The 14,185-nt window shown below is 40.2% G+C and overlaps 1 protein-coding gene across 1 annotated transcript in view; it reads left to right on the forward strand.

The window, feature by feature from the left end:
• The window catches only part of rhd (Rh blood group, D antigen), a 56,647-nt gene that overhangs the window by 12,257 nt on the left and 30,205 nt on the right, over positions 1-14,185 (forward strand). Inside the window, exons 3-5 of the mRNA XM_072548346.1 lie at positions 2,975-3,125; positions 7,801-7,948; positions 11,965-12,125. Of these exons, the coding sequence (XP_072404447.1) occupies positions 2,975-3,125; positions 7,801-7,948; positions 11,965-12,125 (460 nt within the window). The remainder of the gene's footprint in view (positions 1-2,974; positions 3,126-7,800; positions 7,949-11,964; positions 12,126-14,185) is intronic.

Here is a 14,185-nt window from a genome sequence, read left to right on the forward strand (position 1 = left end):
ATCGCATTCCCAACGCCCCTCCCCAAGTCCCTCCTCCCTACCTTTTATCTTAGCCTGCTGGACACACTTTCCTCATTCCTGAAGAAGGGCTGTTGCCCGAAACGTCGATTCTCCTGTTCCTTGGATGCTGCCTGACCTGCTGCGCTTTTCCAGCAACACATTTTCAGCACTATCTACAAGTCAGGAGTGTGATAGAATACTCTCCACTTGCCTGGATGAGTACCTCTCCAACAACACTCAAGAAGCTTGTCACCATCCAGAACAAAGCAGTTTGCTTGAATGGCACTACATCCAGAAATTGTCACTCTCTTCACTAGTAATGCTCAGCAGCAGCAGCAGTAGTGTATAGCATCTACAAATGCAGTACAGAAACTCACTAAGGCTCCTTAGACAGTACCCCCTCAACTAATGACCATTACCATAGAAGAACCAAGGGTAGCAGACGCATGGGATCACCAAACCTTGCAAGATCCCCTCCAAGCCACATACCATTCTTAATTGGAAATGTATTGCCTGTCTTTTAATATTGCTGGGGCAAAATCCTGGAACTCCCTCCTAATGGCCCTGTGGATGTACCTGCACCAAATGGACTGCATTGGTCCAACAGGCAGCTCACCACCACCTTCCCAAGGGCAACTAGAGAAGGGAAATAAATACATGCACAACTAGTGTCACCCACATTCCATGAGTGAATTAAAAAATAAGTTTCAAAAAAGTGAATCTGCAACTTCGATCCCCACCAGAAATACTTGATCAATCTGGTCCAATGCAAGTGAATATTTTGAGGTTGGAAAAGTCTCAAGCTTGTTTTGAAGCCATCTATGTGGGAATACTTTTAATTGGCAGAGTTTTAAACAGGAAGGCAACATTTCATCAGAGTTGGAAATCTGTGTAGAGAATTTAAAAGTTATGTTGTACAGAGTTCAAAGGATGAATTCAGTATAGATGATTACACTTGCCAGACAGGCATAGCTTTGAGGTGCTGTTTCCATACAGTTCTTGCCTGATCATTGCAAAAGAGACAGCAGAATATTACCAGGTAAAGTGAAGGGCTACAGTTTAAATTTCACTTCTTGAAATAATTGGGCAGAGATCAGGGAGAACCACATGTAATGTTGGACCTTGGTCTTAGACTATCTAATGGGCTATCCAATGAAGTCTCACTTTTATCCATAATGCTAAATCTGTGAAGCTTCACATTGAACATTATGAATTTCTTTCTCCTGATTTTCTCACTATGTCCAAAGGTTGACTTTTTGAGATTTTCTTCTATGAACTGTTCTATGAAGAAGTAAATTCACCATATTATGCACCAAACGAACAGGATTGCACAAATGTGGAAACAATCTCAATTGGTTGTGCTTATAATTGGTATTAGGACAGAATTAGCAACACAAGAACATTGGAAATGCAACAAAACACTGGAGTGGAGTTACACTACAGCTAAATTTAGATTTAGATTTAGATTTAGGTTTTATTGTCATGTGTACTCAAGTACTGGTTACGAAGAATGCAGTGAGAAGTGCACAATGCTGCCACACGCTGTGCCATCGTAGGCACAAACTTTTAGTTACAGAAGTAGAAAAATAAAGAAATAACAAGTTCAGTACCACAATCTTCTTTGTATAAAGTGGAAAAGTAAAGAAATAAAATTTTAAAAATCAAACATTATACTCCATTCTTAAGCTGTCGGCCTGCAGATGCTCCAAGCTGGGCTTTCCCCAAGAGTGCTTGCGTTCTCCTGCATTGGGCATGCTTTCACTCACACTGGGGTAAGACCCGCCTGTGTTCACCAGTTGCCCTTGCTGCCAACCACTGCTGCTGACCTCCATAGGGCACAACAGGCCTCACCATCTCCTCTCACAAGGCTTCAGCCAAGACTGCTGACTTGCTGCTGCTGCCTTCCTTGACTGCCCCACCATTGCTGCCATTTGGTCCCCTGCTGGGCCCCAGCTGCTGCCAGGTTCCATTGCGACTTCAGCTGCCTGGCTGCAGAGTCCTGCTTCAGCACTGCCAACTGTGACCAGCCGCCTTGTGGCCCACCATGAAAGTCCCCCAGCCACCGCCATTGCTGCCTCCACCCCTGAGCTCCAAAGGACAATGAACCAAAAGAGAAAAGAGAAAAATGAGAGAAAAAGAAAAAAGAGCAGTTGCAGCAATGAGCCTCAGTAAGAAGGCCTACTCTTTTGCCATCTTGGATTTTGCAACCTAGAAGTAACTGTTTGGAAGTACTGCAGAAAAATTGCAGAAAATAGTGTACATTTTATCAATATTTTTCTCATCTTGCACTCTATTAGGACATTTCACAAGAATAACATGAGAGGAGGCTTGACAGGAGAGCACTGATTGGTTAGATGCGCACTCTGATTGTTTCATTGCAGACATTAAGAACATGTATTTGCACTGTGCCTGTTTCAACTCAACAAATTTGGTGACATTCATTCAAAGATTCATTTCTCAGGGCAATGCACTGACCAATCAGCGTCAAAGTTAATCTGCTGATTTAAAATTTAAACTCGGCCTGGTAGTGAACTCTTAAATCAGCATTAATGAATGTATTCTCCATGTCAATACTCTTACCTCTCGTGCAATGTAAATGTCAATTTGCCGTTGAATTGGTATTCTTGAGAAATGTCCAGATGAGTATAAGTTAAAAGGCTTCATCAAAATATGTCTTTTTTCAGCACTATTTAAACTAGAACTGATAAGGAAATCTCACACCACTTTGCTTTAGCATACTCAATGTGAAATGAGGATCTGACTCATTCGCCAATACTTGCATTGATGCGTTGAACAATGGTGCTTTAAAATGAAACAGCCGGTTAAAGCTCAGTAAAATTACAATATATACTTTCAACTGGTGTAGCTCAAAAGACATCGATGCATTTCATGTTGTCCCGATATTCATTCATTTGCCTTTGATTCATTTTTATGATCGCTTATCTTGGCTAATAGAATTTACTGTTACTTTTAGCATACTCCATGCAGACCTGAGTGTAGTGTCTGCATTGGTCTCAATGGGTGCTATACTCGGAAACACCAGTCCTATACAGTTACTCCTGATGGCCATCCTGGAAGTGACATGTTTTACTACTAATAAGTGGCTTCTGATGTATTTGTTTCAGGTAAGTGGACAAAGTGAAGTGAAAAGCTGCATTTGGAAGGTTTCAATTGAGATATTAATTGCATTTAATTGAAAAATTACAAGGGCAAAAGAAGTCTAAATTCTCCCTACTGTGGTATGTCAATGTGTTTTTATATCTAACATTGTCCTGGTTCAATTTCTCTGTAGGTGATAATAGGACATTTGGTCCTTTGCTATATAAATATCAGAGGTTCATGGAGAATAATATTATCTGCAGAATAGTATTCTTTTCAATTATCTTACCTGACTTTTCACCTCATTGCTTTAGAGTCATTTTAAGGAATGATTTCACAGGCACCAATGATTATGGATATGTTACTGAAGTGATCCAGCATACAAATTCAGAGACTGATTGTTGGTAAGTTGAGTGACTCACTTACAGAGCAGAAGGAGGCTATTTGGCCCATCATTTATTGATTAGTCAACAAGGATCTGACGACACTAATTCCACTTTCCAGTTCTTAGTGCATAACTCTGGAGACAGTGACCACGTAAATGAATATCTAAGTACGACTTGCCAGTTGAGAGAGTTTTTGACTCAACCACTATCTTTAGATAGTGAGTTCTCTATTCACCTCTGCTCTTAGCCAGCCACTTTTAACCTTAAATTATGCCCCCAAGAATAGAAGACCAGCTCTCTACAAAATGGAAAAATGCCTTGAATTCCATCCCATTCATGTAGCTCAAAAGCCTATCCACTTCGATGTGGTCCCCTTTCAATATTCAAGAAAAACAGCCCTGCAACTTCAAGAAGTAGGTACTGCAGATGCTGGAACCTTTTCTAAAAACCTGAACCGCTGTTATCCTCAGCACATTCAATCTTTTCTCAATCTTAGACCCTCCAGCCCTGGCAACATTCTGGCAAATCTCTTCTGCACCCTCTCAAGTATAATCACATCCTTTCTATAAGGTGTGACCAGAACTGCACACAGGTGTCCCAATTGTGGCCTAACCAGTGTTTTATACAATTTTGCCATATACCCCCTGCTCTTGTATTTCATGTCTCAAATAATAAAGACAAATATCCTCTTTGCCTTCTTAGCCAGCTTTTCTACAAGCCTTGCTACCTTCAGGGAGCTGTCCATATGACTTTGACCTTCTGTACCTTCCTAACATTCATAATGTAATCCCTTGCTTTGTTAGTCCTCCCCAGCAGCTTTATCCACACCTTTCTGGGTTTAATTCCATTTGCCACTGGTCTACCACCTGAGCAGCCCGTTGATATCCTCCTGCAGTTTACACCTGTCCTCACTGTTTATAACCTGACCAATTTACACATTGTAGAATCATAAAGTCATACAGCTTGGAAACAGACCCTTTAGTTCAACAAGTCCATGCTGAGCATAATCCTAAACTAAACTAGTCCAACCTGTCTGCTCCTGGCTCATATCCCTTTAAACCTTTCCTATTTGTGTTCTTACCCAAATATCTTTTAAATGTTGTAATTGTATCCGCATCCACCACTTTCTCTGGGAGTTCATTCCACGCACAAATCATGCTTTGTATAAAAGATTTGCCCCTGTGTAGGTTTTAAATCTCTCTCCTCTCACCTTAAAAATGTGTCCCTTAGTCTTGAAGTCCCCCATCCTAGTGTAAAGCCAACTACTATTAACTCTATCTATACCCTTTCATTATTTTATAAACTTCTATAAGGTCACCGATCAACCTCCGTTAATACATTGGATGTAGGGAACATCCAATGTATTAGTTTCATCAACGCTCCCTGGTGACCATCTCAAAAGATTTGATCAAATTTGTCAAACATGATCTTCCCTCCACAACTCCATACGGTCTATCCCTGATTGTACTATATCTATTTGGGTGCAGACATATTCTGTTCCTCAGAATTCTTTGTAATTACCTCCCACCACTGGGTTAGATTGATGTAATCTCCTGGATGCAATTTAAGAAATTGTTCCCTCCCTGCTTAGCACATTAAAACTATCTCAATTAATATTTGGATTGCTAATATCCCCTATCATGACCCTCTTATTATTCTTCCACTTCTCTGAAATTTGATTCCAGATTTATCTTCTATTTTTTGCCAACTGTTTGGAGACCTAAACCACCCAACCATTAATGTGTTTGCATCTTTTGTGTTTTTTATTTCCACCTGTATGGTCTCATTTGATGATAAATCCAAGATATCATCCTCCCTCTCTGGGTTAATTGACTCCTTGAGCAATAATGTAACATTCTATTCTCTTCTCCCCCACCCCCTCTGTATCTTGTCAAAATATTCTATAATCTGAGCTGCCAGTCCATCCATCTTTCAGCCAAGTCTCAGTCATAACTATAACATCATCCTCCTACGTTCCTATCTGTGCCTGTAGCTTGTCTGCCTTATTCCTCCTGCTCTTTGCATTAAAACACATTCCATCTAGCCTTGCTATATTCACTTCTTTCTTATATAGCCTATATTTCCTCTGCCACACTTAGTTGTGTTTTAACTTCTAATTTCATAACAGCTACTCTCCCTTTTAAACTGCTTCCCATCCCCCTGCCAAATGCAGCACAGTGGCTCAGTAGTTAGCTCTGCTGCCTCACAGCACATGACCCGGGTTCGCTTCCAGCCTTGGGTGACTGCATGTGTGGAGTTAGCACATTCTCTCATGTCTGGGGTTCCTCCAGGTGCTCCGGTTTCCTCCCACAGTCCAAAGATGTGCAGGTTAGGTGGATTGACTGCGGGAAATGCAGGGTTTCAGGGATATGGTAGGGAAGTGAGTCTGGGTGGGATACTGTTTGGAGGATTGGTATGGACTCGATGGGCCGGGTAGTCTGCTTCCACACTGTAGGGATCCTACCATTCTAGGATTCTCTAATCCAATCCACTTTAAAATCTGCCCCAAAAGCACTAGCTAATATCCCCAGAAGGGTGTTGGTCCCATTCCTGTTCTGGTGTAACCTATCTGAGTTGTTCAGATTCCACTTCTCCCAGAAGTGCTCTCCATGCCTGAAACGCTGAGTTCAATGTCATCTCTTCAGCCACGCATCCATCTCCTCAATCCTTCTGTTCTTACACTAACTAATGTGTAGCACCGGGAGCAATTCAGAGGTTACTACCATTGAAGTCCTTCTTTCCAATTTTTTTACCTAACTTCCTAAGATCTTCTTGTAGCAACTTATTTCTTTCTTCTTATGTCATTGGTTCTAATATGGATTACTACCTCTGGCTGTTGACCCACCACATTTAAATTGCTCTGTTGCCCTGATACCTGGGAGGCAACATATAATCAGAGGATTATAGAGTGCCTACAGCGGAGATTGTAGCCATCCGGGCCATCAAGTCTGCACTGACCCACCAAAGAGCATCCCACCCAGAACCATCCTCCCCCCTGCCAGTCTATCCCATAACCCGACATATGCCATGGCCAAGCCATGTAGCCTGTACGTCCCTGGACATTGTGGACAACTTAACATCGCTAATCCACCTTACCTGCAGGCTACCACTGCTGCCTCACAGCGTCAGGGACCCGGGTTCAATTCCAGCCTTGGGTGACTGTCTGTGTGGAGTTTGCATATTCTCCCCATATCTGTGTGGATTTCCACTGAGTGCTCCAGTTTCCTCCCGCAGTGCTAAACACCAAGTCACCAGGACTATCCTGGAGTCCTGTCTACAGTTGTAAGAGCACTTGTTTACTGTCACACCTCACTGGCATACTTCACGGGAAATCATGTTCTGATGTTCCCGGAGTTGTCACAAAATTTTTCAAATAAGTATGCAGTATTCCCAAATTTACCTGTTGTTTAGATTCAGATTGACATGAGGCATGGATTGGAGTTAGTATTTATTGCAAAATGTAAAGATCCTAGCTACAGGTTAACAGTTATGAACTATCAACATATAACTCCACTACTCTAAACTCTAAACCACTTATAAAATTCCCCCTCTACACACACATAAGACAGGTACAAGAAAAGCATTGGTGATATGGGTGAAGGGAAAACAAGTAAGGCAGCTTAGTGATCCCATTAGGTTTTCTGAGATGTTCCTTTTACTACTCAGAATGCTGCTCCTCACATCTCCTGTGTCTCACCCTGTGGGTGGCTAATAAATCTCCATTTGGTAAGGGACCAGTACCATATTGTCACCCAGCATCATTATATCAGCAGAGAGTCTTGAACCTATCCACTAGCTATAAACCTCTCAGCCCATGAATTCACAGGATGCCCCCAACAGTTTGTAAGCTGGAAAACCCCAGAGCCCAGAGGCACCTCTTGTACAGGATCACACCCCTCAGATTGCCATGAACATTAAAGGGGTCATCATTTCCAACATTGTCACTCTCTGCCTCAAAAGGCTGTGGGTGCCAGATCAATTACATTTCCAAAATGAGCTAAGGACAATTTAGTGTGGCAGGCTATCAAGGGAACAAGAGTGAGTAACGAGTTGGGGCACACATCAGCCATGATCTAATTGAATGGTGAAACAGGCTTGTGGTCCGAAATGGATTAGAGTCCTGTGGCCATGTACTTTCCAAACTGGGCTGACAATCTGTCTTGATGTATCTCATGGGTAAGTCCTCAGGGAGGCTGGAAGTGGAACTGATGCTACTTATAATGTTGCTTTGCAATAAGAGAAATAATATTCAAAATTAATTCATCATTTAATTGAATTGGAAGCAGAGTTAAGTTCTCGTGCTCTTCCACTACAGTTTGACCGCAAAACTAGTGCCATGCATCTGCACCTTTTCGGAGCTATGTTTGGATTGACGGCATCACGAATTCTCTATCGCCCGGGGCTACGAAAAGGCCATGAAAAAGAAGGATCGTTGCCAATATCTAACCTCTTTTCCATGATTGGTATGTACCAATTTGGGGGTCAGTTAGCTGAGTTGGTGAACAGCTGGGTTGCAATACAGATAGTGTTGGACTCAACTCCTGCACCAGCTGAGACTACCATGACGGTCTGTTCTTCTCAACTTCTCTCCTTCCTTGAGATGTGGTGAGTCTCAGGTTAAATATCAGCAGTTATCTCTCTCCAAGGAGAGAAATTTACACGTTGGCTTTGAAACTCAAAGATACCTTCATGGATAGAGAGTGTGGTGCTGGAAAAGCACAGCAGGTCAGGCAGCGTCTGAGGAGCAGAAAAATTGATGTTTCAGGCATAAACCCTTCATTTCCTGCTCATTGGATGCTGCCTGACCTCTGCTTTTCCAGCATCTGCAGTCCTCACTTTCTCTTATATCTTCATGGATACCCATCAGTTATTTTAAGGTCTGTTTTTCATCTCTGCTACTCGCTGCAGGTGCTTCATTCCAGCTGGCACCTCCATGTGCAGGATGCATAATATGTGATTACCTGTAAAGCAGGTTAGGACAACTTACTTGAGGTTGTGATAATTGGTTTCCAATTACACTAACTTCTACCAATTATCATTCCCTAAGGGAAACTTTAACTCCCTCCAGTCAATGAAGTATGGTTGAGTGATTCAAATGGAGGTAATTGGTTGACTGCTCCACTGCTATTTTTTTCTCAGTGCTTTCTTCATAGAGAGGCCTCATTATGCCTGCAAATTGGAGAATTAACATTAATATGGAAACCTGATTTCAATTTCACTGCCTATTTCATGAAATAGCAAAGAAGATGCTCTTTCTATACAATCTGAGACAATAGAAAGTGTTTGAACAAGTTAAGTGTTGAAATTGTTTTTGTGGAGAAGGAATGCTCTGCCTATTTTATCCACCCAAGTTCCCTCAGCACATGATCACAACTCTTCTTTTTACCTCTGCCCTAAATATACCTGTTTCTCCTTGGTCACTCCTTGGCCTCCCTGTTGATGCCTTGGCTTAGTGATAATGAGCTGCTATCTATTGTCACATTCAGCCTCTTAGACTGCAAGGGAGGGTTTGACTGTAGTGGAAGTGGGTAAAAGAGCAGTTAGTGGTGCTACATGAAGAGAGATGGTGATGTGTCCTGAGTGAGTGAATGGCAAGCACAGAGACGAGGGATTAATAGTTTGAGACAATGAGTAGACTTGAATCATTTAATATTGAGAGTTGTAGTCCATGAGCCTTGGTAAGATGTGTGTTCAGTGGCAGATTTAGAGTGAGGATTGGCCCTGTGGGTGTGAGATACCAGAGAGAAGATGTGGAGAGTAGAAGATCGTTGACTTTCTTCCTGCATTGTTCAGTGTTCTAATTCACTCAGGCCACAAATGGCCAGACTGGTTGGATCCATTGCCTTTTGTAACAGTCAGCTGGAAAAAGGACTGTCCTCCTTTACACCACACTGTTCACCATCACCTCCAGGACCCTGCCTGGGAAACCGGGAGTGAGGTTTTCTCTCCTCTATTGAATGTTGAAGTTTGCATACCACAGGCTGAGGGGTAATTCCTGGCTTGCAGCATCTGAAGTGTGTGTGTTGGACTTTAAGTTTGGTGCCAGAGGCATAAATGGTGGTGGCAGTGATGACTACATCCTGCTCTCTGGCCATCTGATTCCCCGAGAAAGGAGCCCCAGAGCCCAGTTGCATACCTATTGAAGTAAAGAATGGAAAATTGCTTGAATAAAATCATTGAACCATGGAGGACCAGATGCCATGAATTCTTATCCAACAAAACACATCCAAAAAATTCAGTCCAATGTCTCAGTATAATGGGAAATAAATACATAGTATGCATAATTTTTTTTTTATTATTGATAACTCACTGTTTGCATTTTTTAAAAGTCATGTATTACGTTGAAAAAAAAAGTTTAATCAAAATCAAACCATGTCCTTCACCCTGCAGTGTGGAAGAGCCATTATCATATATTGCAATGTGGCAAATATGTCTGCAGCCCTGCACATTATATTTCACATTTCAAATTGTCAAAAGAACTAAATTATGAAATAGCTAATATAATAGCTATAATAATAACTAGGCTCACTATTGTTTTTGGAAACATATCTATACATTCCTAAAAACAAGGGAAATGATAAAACCTGTCATGAGGCTTTTCTTTACATAATAAGAGGTAGCTAACAGGTTGAGGTTTTATGTAGTACATTAAGAAATGTAATAATTTTGGCCTGGATTTTGCAGCCAGTCTCTAAGCAAAGGCAGTTGTTGTCAATCTCAGACAAAGCTACCAACAAAGGTCTGATGATCTCTTTGGAGTGAATTTCACCTTTCCCAAAGTAAACTTGATTCTGGGGCCAAGTCAGGGAGATCACCAGAGTCCAGCAACAACGAAGTCATCAAGTTGGGCAAGCAACCAATCACATGAAAGAAATTCCATCAACATCAAATCAAGTTTGAAAGCACTGACCAGGCTTGTAGTATTGGTTTACCAAATGTGAAATAAAGATTGGGAAATACACAGAGGATACCATAAAAAATAAAACATAATAAACATGCTTTAAATAACACGAAACATAAATGTATATTTTTGGTCCTAGTGGAGAAATTTGACATTCTATAAATATAAAATCAAATTTTCATGGTTGAAGTGGTGGTTTTGCAACATAAAAGAACAGCCTACATAGTTAAAAACCTACGTTATGCCTCACTGAAGAAGATGTAACATTTTGAAGGGTTTTTACAATGAGCCTTATACTACAAAAATGGAAATTCTCACCACTTCAGTGAATTTTAATTGATTATAAGTCAACAGCTTAGCCTGCAGATGAGTGGAGAGTCACTGAGAGGAACTACTGGATGTCTGTATTTAATTGCATGTATGAGGGCTCCAGAAGGTCCTGCCAGTTTCAGATGAATAACAAAAATGAATGCTGACAGTTTCACAATCATTCATACTGAGAAATCAAGCCAAAATCAGTTCTGGTCTCATGAGAAAGTAATGTTTTTTGGAAAATGGAAAATATTTAAACACAATGAACAGAGACTAAATTAAAAATGAGACACTTCTCCACTAGTTAATTACTTATTTTTTATATTCTGGCAAGAAAGGAGGAGTTGTATTTCTATGACTTCAGACATATCTGAAAATATTTCATATTCACAGAATCTAAATAATAATTGTGTGGGTAAACATAGCAGCCATTTTCCTTACAGCAAGATTTTGTAAACAGCAAGATGCTTTTGGCAGTATTCGCTAACAGAAAAATGTTGGTCATTACATGAAAACATTTCCCGGCTTTTAATTATGCCAATAATGTTTGGCACCACCCTTTGGACCACTGCACAACAGATAGGACACAGATCAATGCTTCCATCTGATGGTGTTTCACAGCTGTTTATCAAATAGAATTATTCCAAAACAATCTGCATTTATCAGATTTTAGAATCCAGTCCTATCCCTTTGGCTACAATCAGGTTTGGTTTTACTTTTGTATGCTTCTAATAACTTTTCAAAATTTACAAAAGGGGAAAAGAAACTGTAAAATGTCTTTAAAAACAGCAATATTATTATAAGTAAAGGAAACAGTCAATCAAGGCACATGTATGCAATGAACTGCCAGAAGAAATGGTAGAGGCTGGTGCAATTACAACATTTAAAAGACATCTGGATGGGAACATGGAGAGGAAGGATATGGGCCAAATGGTGGCCAATGGAACTAGATTAACTTAGTATATCTGGTCAGCATGGACAAGTTGTTTCCATGCTGTACATCTCTGCGACTCTATGATTCTATAAATGAACAAATTCAGTAACTTTCCAGGAAACCCGTAAAGTTACTGAATTTGTTCATTTATAGAACCTGTAAAGTAGTGTGTGATAGTCCACTTGCAATAATATATTGAGAAATATTTGTTACAAGTAGACAAAACAAGATATGTGTTTACAGTTGTTCTTTGTGCTCTTTCTCTACAACTGACATATTGAATATCTTGCAGTTCTAAGTCCACTGACTAAAATCTGTCCTCCTGTCCACAGGTACATGCTTTCTGTGGATGTTCTGGCCCAGTTTTAATGCAGCACTTCTCGATGTGAATAGTGAAAAAGCTGTTTTCAACACCTATTATGCTTTGGCTGCTTGCACTGTTGCAACGTTTGCAATTTCCAGTCATATCCATAATGAAGGGAAAATAGACATGGTAACAGAAGACTTTTCATCTACTTCACTTAACTGTGTTTATCAGCATTCTAGCAGTGACAACCATTCCGCTTCCTCCGTATAATTACTGTACTACTGTTGCACAGTTATTATTCTGGGTTGTAAACAATGAGCTTGCGTGGGATCACAATGCTTCATTATTCACTCAAAGGGAAAAGTATATACCATTAGAACACTGCTTAAATAATAGATTTGCTTTAGACTTTTGAGGTAGGCATGCAATTCATTCCAGTTTTAAGCAGACTAAAAGCTAAGGTGTATGATCAATGTATTTGTCTCCAAAAAGTACTTTATTGCCATGCCAAGATATTACATGCTTCTATTGTTTCTTTGCAAGCCTTACGTTTAAGTCCCAAAGTAGCACATTCTGTTCATTGGGACAGGGAAAAATACTCAGTCTCATGTTTTCCCTGAAAACCTGTGCTACATACTGTTTTTAAAGCTATTTTATAGAAGTCAATGTAGAGTTTTACTGTCATAAAACAATCCTGATGATGAGTCCTATTGGTCTTAAATGTTAATTCCATTTCTCTTGAAACTGCTTCAGTTTCTCCAGTAATTGCTGTTTTTATTTCAGATCTCCAACATCTGTCATATTTTAGCTCTCTATAGAAATCTTTAGAGCCCTACTATCTCATTTCATAAGAATTGCTTTCCACACAATTCTTGGAAACAAAAACATATTATACTGGAATAAAATGAACCAAGAGCATCTGAAAGATAAAGAATTGTCAATAACAAACAAGACCAGTTCTGAAGAAGGGTCACTGGACTTGAATTGGCAACTCTGCTTTCTCTCCATAGAAGCTGCCAGACCTGATGAGTTTCTAAAGCTATTTCTGTTGTTGTTTCAAAGCTTCAGCATCTGCAATTCTTTGTTTTGTTAAAAAATGACCAATATCTGGCTCTGTGGCAGAGTCTTGTCTGAAATATTAACCAATGTTATCTCTTCAGACTCTGCCTTTCTTTCAAATCTCTATTGTTGGCCATTGTTCTTACTGACATAATTTTTATTCATGCGGAGATGTTGAAACTAATTACAAGACCAAATTGAGCATTCCATCTGTTTCAGTTGCTCCTGAATGGAGTGTTGAGGTGGTGTCACAAACTCTTCACAGAACTCACAATTTCAAGTACCTCAGTTTATTATAAAAAGAGGATTTCTTCTCACAGTTACCTACAAACGTTAGAATAATAAGCAAGAGTAGCCCCTTGAGTCTATCCCACCATTCAATAAGAACATGGCTGATCTGATTGTAACTACAAATCCACATTCCTGTCTACCTTTGATATCATCATTCCCTTGCTTAACAAGAATTCATCTACCTCTGCTTTAAAAGGATTCAAGAAATCCATTTCCATCACTTTTTGAGGAAGAGTTCCAAAGGTTCACAATCCTCTATATAAATAAAAGATTCACATTATCTGTTTTAAATGGAGAATCCTTTAATATTTAACAGTGAGCTCTACATATATATTCTCCCAGCTGAAGGAACAGCCTCTCTGTATGCCCCTGTCAAGCCTGCTAAAGATTTTATGTCACAATCAAGTAATTTTTTATTCTTCTGAACTCCAGTGGATGTGGGCCATTCCAGACATTGGTCTAATAAACTGTTTCCAATGTATTCAAATCCTTTCTTCAATAAGGTGACCAATACAGTATTCAGTACTCATGGGGTAGTCTCACCAGTGACCTGTAAAACTGAAGCATAACCTCTCTACTTTTGTATTCAATCCCGCCATGATAAATAATCACAATCTATTAGCTTTCTGCATTAGTTACAATCCCTGCATCCTAACCTTGTGTGATTCACGCATGAGGAGAAAGTGAGGACTGCAGATGCTGGAGATCAGAGCTGAAAATGTGTTGCTGGAAAAGCACAGCAGGTCAGGCAGCATCTAAGGAACAGGAGTATCGATATTTTGGGCATAAGCCTTAAGAAGGGCTTATGCCCGAAACGTCGATTCTCCTGTTCCTTGGATGCTGCCTGACCTGCTGCGCTTTTCCAGCAACACATTTTCAGCTCTGATTCATGCAAG

This window comes from Chiloscyllium punctatum, chromosome 27 (assembly GCF_047496795.1).
Source record: "Chiloscyllium punctatum isolate Juve2018m chromosome 27, sChiPun1.3, whole genome shotgun sequence".
In the NCBI taxonomy this organism is placed as follows: Eukaryota; Metazoa; Chordata; class Chondrichthyes; order Orectolobiformes; family Hemiscylliidae; genus Chiloscyllium; species Chiloscyllium punctatum.